This window comes from Neopsephotus bourkii, unplaced genomic scaffold (assembly GCF_033783945.1).
Source record: "Neopsephotus bourkii isolate Nb327-2 ecotype Australia unplaced genomic scaffold, CSIRO-AGI_Nbou_v1 NB_1508, whole genome shotgun sequence".
Classification (NCBI taxonomy): domain Eukaryota; kingdom Metazoa; phylum Chordata; class Aves; order Psittaciformes; family Psittacidae; genus Neopsephotus; species Neopsephotus bourkii.
In genome coordinates this window covers 3,627,369-3,636,067 of record NW_026901984.1, presented here as the reverse complement: position 1 = coordinate 3,636,067, position 8,699 = coordinate 3,627,369, and the positions used below count along the sequence as shown (strand labels likewise).

General features: G+C 47.8%; 1 protein-coding gene across 4 annotated transcripts; it reads right to left on the bottom strand.

Moving 5' to 3' along the window:
* Positions 1–1,953: 1,953 nt before the first annotated feature.
* FIGNL1 (fidgetin like 1) lies at positions 1,954–7,449 on the bottom strand. 4 transcript variants are annotated; one of them, XM_061369610.1, is made up of 3 exons: positions 7,331–7,449; positions 2,623–4,698; positions 1,954–2,488 (listed from the first exon to the last, which is right to left on the bottom strand). In XM_061369610.1, exons 2-3 carry the CDS (start codon positions 4,688–4,690, stop codon positions 2,445–2,447), a joined length of 2,112 nt encoding a protein of 703 aa, XP_061225594.1. In that variant the 5' UTR covers positions 4,691–4,698; positions 7,331–7,449; the 3' UTR covers positions 1,954–2,444. The 4 variants fall into 4 exon arrangements, with proteins under 4 accessions (XP_061225594.1, XP_061225596.1, XP_061225595.1 ...); XM_061369612.1 differs by having other exon boundaries at positions 7,310–7,375; XM_061369611.1 differs by lacking the exon at positions 7,331–7,449 and adding an exon at positions 6,804–6,968.
* Positions 7,450–8,699: the final 1,250 nt, after the last annotated feature.

The following is an 8,699-nucleotide window of genomic DNA, read 5'->3' as shown; positions in this document are numbered from 1 at the left end:
AACTTCACCTGACTGCCATGACTGCCTGACTTCCGTTAAAATATGGGTATTCAGATACACAGATGAGCACAGTGCACTCACATGGCTTACCAGGATAATTTCCAGCATAAATGAGGTTATTATTCCATCATACAGAAGGGGTTTACTATCCTTGAGCTGCCTTTAAGTTTTATTAAACGAAATTCTCTGTGTTTTTTATTCACTTGCCTAAGACAAGGCTTTAAGAAATGTGCTTTCATTAGGGTGGGAGAGAGATTTGGAGAAAGCAGAAATCTTACCCAGTACTTACTTATAGCTCTCCGATACTAAACTCGTAAAGCAGATTTAATCTCATAATCTTTACCCAAGTGGCCAAAAGTCAATCAGTTTGGACCCCATCACAGTTTTTCTCACAAAATAATCTAATTATTCTGCTTGCACTATTCCTAAAATCAAGATAAATTTGCATACCTGAATTCTTTCATCTCTGCAAAACAATTTCTAATACATACCAGACTTCCCTAAAAACATTAGAACTGATTTTTTAATGTTTAAATCAGGATGAGCTCTTAAGAAACTCCAAGTTTTCTAAGTCATACTGAATTGAAGGTTATCTGTAGTGTCACAGCCCCTGTAGCTCCCAAATGGCTTTAAAACAATGCGAGCTGAACAGCATTTATCCATTCTTTTAAAGAATCTATGTAAGAGTAGCTTTTAAGCTCTGCCTTCCCCCGAGAGGAGAAAAAGTGCTTTAGAGAAACTGAAAATAAAGCATGGACACCACAGCAGCCAGCTCTGCCACACTGACAAAAGAATCCAAAGGAAAGCTTTCAATTTATTTTCCATTCAGAGGCAGCTCTGTCCAGCCAGTGGGCAAGCACAGGTTCTGTCAATGAAAGCTGTTTATTTCCTTCAGACCTTAGGTAAGAATACCAAATACAAGCTCAATGTGAATTTTATTATTATCACATGAAAATTATACAAGAAGCAGTGGAACCCAGCTGATGTTAGGACATGGGATTTCTCCTTCCCAGACACTAGAGCCCATAGAATCATAGACTGGCTTGGGCTGGAAGCAACCTTAAAGATCATCTAGTTCCAACCCCGTAAAGGGCAGGGACACCTTCCATGTTGACCTTTCAACTAGAGCAGGTTGCTGAAAGCCCCATCCAACCTGGTCTTGAACACTGGCAGGGATGGGGTATCCATAACTTTCCTGGGCAACCTGCTCCAGTGCCTCACCACCTTCATCATAAAAACCTCCCTAACATCTTTCAGTTTAATGCCAATATCCCTCATCCTATCACTATCTGCCCTTGTAAAAAGTCCCTCTCCAGCTTTCTTTAGAACCCCCAAACTATAGCTTGCAATGCATCTAGTAGCATCTATAGAGCACCTATAGAGCACCTATAGAGCACCTATAGCATCTAATGGATGCAGCTGCCACTAGTGTTGCTTGCGGGTCCAGCCAGGAGTAAGGCTGAACCCTAATCCGAAACAACAGATAAACACACACTGACACAGAGCAGAACCTTACCAGCATGCACATACATGGTAAACGCACTCTCACAAATCCAACAACACAACCCCATCTCATCCCTCACCTCCAGCCACCCAGGACTAGAAGTGCACCAGTGAGACACATAGGACATGCACCCTCCAGCTTCACAAAGACACCATGCTTACAGAGCCTTCAACATGCTGAGCCTCTTCCCCTGCCACTGGCTTGTGTCTGGGCTCTTTTCAGATGCTGTTTTTTTCCTGCATGGTCCTGCTTCAAACTTGCTACCGAGTTTTGCCAGCGAAGTTTGCACTACAGCAGCTGCTTGTGAGCACACTGTCTAGCCCATGGCCAGCCTCAGACCCTGGTGCCCCTGTTGCCCACAGCCTCTTCTCCACCTGCAGGTGCCCAGACCTCCCAGTAACATACATACACACACACAGATGCATAGCAGAAAGCAAGGTCAGGCCAAAAATCATCAGAAAAAGTATTTAATAAGAAGCTGAGGCAGACAGCAGTGATATGGCACAGGGCTCAGTCACACAAGAACACTGCTTACATGGGGCCCAACCCCTTTTATCCCCCCCTTTTATTTTCCATGCATGTTCTTCCCATGCCTGCCTCAACCCTTTCCTCCCTCTGCTCCAATCTCCTCCCAAACAATGCACCCTGAACTACTTTTCCCCACTGGTCCCAGTTTTGCTGCATTTCTACCCCAAACTGCTATTCCTGATAACATTACCTGTGATCCCTCAGCCTTGCACAGTGTTAGATACAGCACAGTGGCCTTGCCAGATTCCCCCACAGTACTCCTTCCAATTCTCTGTGAGGTTTGACCACCTCCTCCTTACATACCATTGAAATCTGCCCACCTTTCACAGCAGCTACCTGTAACTTTTGTCAGCTTCTCACTCTGTTACTTGTGTTTAGAGTTTCTCATATCATGACCAGCAGTTTCTCATGGTCATTTCAGCTGGTGAAACCTCAGGCCAGGGCCCAGGTATCTGCCTGCATAACATAAGAAGATTCATTTCAAAGACAGGAACAAAAAGAAGTGCAGACACTCTAAATCATCATGGGTTTGATACATGACAGTGGTAAGGAAATGGTTCTGTGAAACTGTCAGGGTGCAATTTATCTACCGCAGCCGAACGTCTGGTTCCAGGTTTCATACAGCTCCAGATCCTTCGGGGAGACGCTGGGCCGCACAGTTCTGAAGGCACTCTCAAAGTCCAGGAAAGCAATCGGCCGTACTTGATCTGGCATGATGGTTGTGATGTCCAGGGACTGAAGACTGCGGATAGGGCCCAGAGATGCTTCTCGGCAGAGCTGTGTCATGTCTGCCCCAGAAAACCCATTTGATTTCTTAACTATGAGTTCGATTTCCTCTTCATTTAGGGAGCAGTGCTCCTTTGACATTAGACGGGTAACAATCTGCTTCCTCGCTGAGGCTTCTGGAAGAGGAATGTACAGTCTCTTCACCAATCTCCTTCGGGCAGCTTCATCAATTTCTTGGGGTCGATTGGTTGCTCCAACCACCAGAATACGATCATCTGAGGAGGTTGTCGCCCCATCTAACTGGACCAGAAATTCAGTTTTTATTCTTCTCGACGACTCGTGCTCCCCATCTCCACGCTGGGACAGCAGGGAATCAATCTCATCAATGAAGATCACTGCTGGCTGTTGACATCGTGCCACGGTGAACAGAGCACGGACCATCTTCTCCCCTTCACCTACCCATTTGGAAGTCAGAGAAGAGGCACTGATGCTAAAAAAGGTTGCTCCAGACTGGCATGCGATGCACTTGCCTATGAGAGTCTTGCCAGTCCCTGGAGGGCCGAAGAGAAGAATTCCTTTCGGAGGACCACGTAGCCCAGTGAAGATGTCTGGCCTCAGCATAGGCCAGACTACTATTTCTTTTATAGTAGCTTTAGCAAATTCAACACCAGCAATGTCATCCCAGTTGACCGGAGGTCCATGGTCCATGATCTCATGCATTATGAGTTCAACCATTTTCGGCTCTATATTCTTCAGTCGCTCGTCTACAGGCAGTGATGGATCTGTTGACCCTTTTGCATGGGTTTTACACTGTGCTCCTCCATTTTCATTTCCATCTTGTTTTGGAACTGGAGGAACAAACTTGCCAAAGGCACCCCGAGATCTGCCTGCTCCCAGCGACTTTTTTATGCCTCCGTAGGATGAGACTGGTGCACGCTGTGGTAGGCTTTGAGGTTTCTTTTGTTGATCCATCCACAGCTGTTCTTTTGCAGTTCTAAAACCAGGAACACTGCCCTCTTCATTTCTGTTTCTACACCCTGAGAAACTACTGGTTTCTGTACTACTGGAAGCCTGGCATGGAGCAAGGTTAGGAATTGCTGTGCTGTCTTCATCAGCCAGACCATAAAATGCTTTTCTTTTCCCAGAACTCATGGACCATGAATGTACCGCTGACTGATTAGAAACAGGCAAATTCTGTCCATCACGACAGTTACCTGATGTTTTCAGAGAACTGCTACTTGCCACTTCTTTACTTCCAAATAGTGGAGTTGCCTGGAAACCTGCATTAACCTGCTCATTTGAGGATGCTGAAGAGGCAGGAAGCGTAGCTGAAGTTTTGACCACAGGAAGCACACTGCTTTGAAGAGACTTTGAAGATGAAGGATGCTCAAGGAGATCTGGTCCCTGACTCATACATTTTGCTGAGCCAGCACAAAGCTCCATCTCTCTGGCACTGCTGGAAACACTGAGTTTAGGAAGGGCTGGAACGGCACAGGCACTGATCCCTTTCTCAGCTAGAACACAGGCATCTGCTGGTGCCATCTGAGAGCTCTGGAAACTTTTGCCAGCCTGCATCCTCTCGTGCACACACTTTAATTTAAATACATTGTCTGTTGTCAAGGCAGATTGCCACTTGTCACTGTCATTCTGCTGACACTTTGCCAAAGTCAGGATGTTTTCAGCATAGTTATTCAAGCCAGTCTCTATGTTGTCAGAGTCAATAATCGCAGAGTACTTCTCTGCGTACTTTTTAAACAGGTTGGCAGCACAGACCTGAGAGATCTCGGAGTTTGCCCATGCATACTGAATATGCAGGATTTTGGCACGGTATTCATCTGCCTTCTGCCTGGGCGTGCAGGTGCCAGAGGTAATCGCAAAGTAACTCTTCTGCCAGTCGCTCAGGTGCACAGCACTGGGGCTGGGGGGTTCCATCACTGACACTGAAACACACATAAAATACCTGCTGTTAGAAAATGCACTGCATCACACTACCATTTGCTTTAGGGGCTTTGCCCCTTTCCTAAGTACATATACCTGAAAACATACATTATTTTAATTGAAAGAAATAGTGCAGTAGATCTTGTAAGCTACTTAGGCAGCCTGGACATTTTACCGTTTCCAAACAGGAACCAGCTTTGTGGCGTAAAGTCATTTAAACTGGGGTTCTCTTTTCTTCCTTGATCAAAAAAAAAGAAGGGTCAAAAAAGAACAACCCCAAACAAAACGCAGCCACCACAAAAAAGTTTGCTTCTAACCAGAGGTCTCCAAGGGAGGTCAACAGAGTGCAAAGAATGGTAGCAGATGGCCAAACAAAACTTGGCCTTGTTAAATGCAATCACCAGTGCTTTCACTCTTATTTGACAGAATACAGCACAGTGCAAAGGAGGCCAGATTATACATCAGAATAATGAAATCTATTGCAGTGATGGTAATAAAAATGACACAAGGAGGCTAATAAATGAAACTATATGCAAAATATCTGAAGGGAGATAAAAGCGAATGAATAACCCTGAATGCAGTAAGCTTTCAGATTAAGATAATATTTACAGATTTAGAGCAAAAGTTCAAAACTGTTCCACATAGAACATACTAAAATGTCTCCATTTTACATTTTAGAGACACAAAGCTCTTGTGTGTTTATAGCAATGCTTGTTCCTCGGTTTTAGAAACGGAAATCTATATTCCTTCAGCAGTTTTTTACCTAAAGAAAAAAGAAAGATGGCATTTGTTTGGGAAGGCACATTTTGCTACACTTAAAAAGATATGCTCATGTTTATGATGTATTTTCAAAAAAGTCTTTCTCTGCAATGTCTCATGTGCAGAGATATTTCTGGTAATGTCAAGGATTCATGATTTCAGAAGAGACACAGGCACAGGCAAAATTACAAGTCACAAATCACCGCCTCAACAGGGTTTGCAGAAAGCTCGTAACACACAGCAATTCTGATCTTCTCATCTGTCCATACGGGACATGCGTCCAACATAGCATATGACAGATAAAATTCTCCTTTCTCTTAAATTCACTGTGTACCACGATGCTTCAGTCAGAGAATACTTCGAACAAAGCCTGTTACAGTGGAGGTCCATGTATTCTGCAACCCTCCAACAAAGAACAGATCAATCAGCAATCTTCTCCTGAATCAACTACAGACTACGTATGAGCACAGGTTAAGGCAGAGGTGTAATGTACATAGAAGACTGGGGAGACAGAGCTGAAGGAATCCTGGGGGGAGGGTGTCCCCTATTCACTTCCAGAAAGTCTGCAACAGTGTTAGGACAACAGAGAGCACAGTATCATTTTAGCAGGAGGGGTTACACATGTGATAAACAATAAGGAGATAAATTATGTTGGATTTTTTGGAACTGCATCAAAACTTTGTAGCGCTGTTTAGAAAAGTAAAAATACCTTTTCCCTGCACATTCAGTGCATTTAAACAGGAAGCTAATTAAAAAAAAAAAAAAAAGACTTCCTCTGAAAAATCACTGTCAACTTTTGTACTGTGAGAAGTCCAACTTGCACCTACCGAATTAGGCACAATCCCACCATAACCCATCTGCAGCTGAGTAACAGGTGAACAGGAGATGGAGGGCTAAGCCTTTTATTTCTTTTCTCTGACAACATACTAAATAACTGTCCCTGTGCACACTACCTTTTTGTAACTGTTGCATCAAAAACACCATGTGAAACACAAAACATAAGCTCAGAAAAAGTTTAGTATCAGGCATCTGCTCCCAAGAAATATTTCTATAGATATGCATCTTTCAGAATAGAAAAACCTCAAGTTCACCACCTGCAAAGTAACGATTTAATAATCACCTTCACAGCATTGAGGGAAGGCCATAAGTAAACACTGGTAGCCAGTTTAAAATTTCAGTTTGATTTTACCTTGCAAGTATCTTCCAGTATCACATTCTCTCCCTATTCTAATTTCTATTAGTTGTCCTCACAGCCTCAGTATTTTCACCCAAGAGGCAGCCAAATGTATACACCGATAGTCATTCTTCAACAGCCAAACCCATTGCCAGGTATGGACATCATACTTACATGTAAGTGTCTGAAGTTGTGGTTTTACCAAAGCACTGACAATAACGAATCTCTGGCACGCAAGTTTCAGCCTCAGCAAACAGAGGGGCAAGTAACTGTCTGCAAGCCACGTTCATGCATGTATGAACACACAGGCCAGGCTGAATAGGGCTTTGAGCAACCTGGTCCAGCAATGAGGTGTCCCCGCTCATGGCAGGGGGACTGAAACTATATGACTTCTAAAACCCCTTCCAACCCGACCAGTCCATGATTCTGTAATCCCAAACCAGGGCAAAGCAGGCTTGCCCCTAGGCCAGGAACCCAGGAGGGCACCACGCCAGCTGCCCAGCCTCCTCCGCTCCAGCGGAGCTCGCACAGCCAGACGCCGCCCAGCGGCCAGGAACCCGCTACCGCAAGAGCCCTCCTCACCCGCAGTTTCCATCAGGTCAAACCCCCGCCACACCGGAAGGGGGGAGCAGCAGACACCAGATCCCTGAGGGCTCCCAGGGGCCTCCGCTCTGCCGCACCTGGGCCAAGGGACCCCTCACCTCTGGATCGCCGGGGCTCAGCGTTCTGCCCGGGTGGGCTGAGCTGCGGGCGCGCAGCGAGGCCCCTCACGCCGGCTATTGCCAACCGCGTCCGGGCCGGGGTCCGGCGCCTGCAGCAGAGGCGGGGGGAGAAGAAAGCAGGGCAGTCACAGAGGACGGGGGCCGACAGGGTCCTGCAGTGACACTCACACACACCCCCTCACACACCCGCTCACACACACACGGCCCGCGCCATGCACACACCCACCAGCCACCTCTGCAGATCCCGCGCCCGCGCTACCCCAAGCCCCGCCCCGCTCCCACACACCAATCGGATAAAAGGGCTCTGTGAGGTGCAGCCAATCAGTGATCAGAAGGGGGGACAAGTAGAAGAGCGGGGAACGGCTTGGCGCTCCTACGTCTTCCGCTCGGGCTTTCCGGAGCTATGGGAGGGGATGGAGAGCGAGGGGGCGGTGCGCGGGCTCTCCCACTCCCTATTGGCTGCGCCCAAGGCGTACGCCCTCCAATAGACGCGGGATCCGTGCCTTGGGAGGCGGGTCGGACCCGCCCCCTCCCGCTGCGCGCGCGGGTCCCTCAGCCGACCTCGGCGGCGGTCAGCCCCTCTGTGCGCTCGTCACGCCGCGGGCTGAGCCAGTCACGGTTCCTCGGTTCCGGTTGTCTGCCCGGAAGGGTGCCCGCACTCCCACAGGACCAGCGCAGGCTTCGGAAAAGCTTTTTTGGTAAAGGCTGGGTCACACATGCAGTGACCGCAGGAGCAGGAGTGCTACTGGCTCCTTCAGTGCTGAATTTAATGGCTGCCCCACATAGCTGGCAGCTACCTCACGTGAACACACCTTCGTGCCTGCTGCCCGCTCTTCTCTCAGTAGAAGGGCCTCTGGGTGCCTTTGGCTCAGTCTGGGGGAGGCCGGGCCAGCAGAGTGCCAGGCTCTACCCTCAGCGACCACCCTCTGTGCAGGATGAGCTCCACGGGAGCAAGCTCCTCATGCCGTGAGTCCAGACACAAGCTGGAGCTCAGCTGGTGGTTCAGGTGCTATCAGCGGGCACCCACACCTCAGCGCACACAGCACCAGAGCTCCACAGCCACCTGTTCCACCTGTTGTGTCACACGCTGCAGGGTACTGCAGCCACCATGGCAGCGTTGGAGGCTAATGATGTCCAACACCCTCAGAAATAGCAGCTGCTGAACAGGCCTTTACTGGAGAACAGCTCTGCTAAAAGGCTCTGCAGCAGTAGCAGGGCTCTGGCAGAGTAATGAGACGAGTAACAGGATGCCTAACAAGCCAGAAGATGGTGGCTCAGGTGAATATGTCCTATGAACCGAGCCACATCATGGAGTCTCTATCTGGATCACACCAGCCCAAGTTCAAAC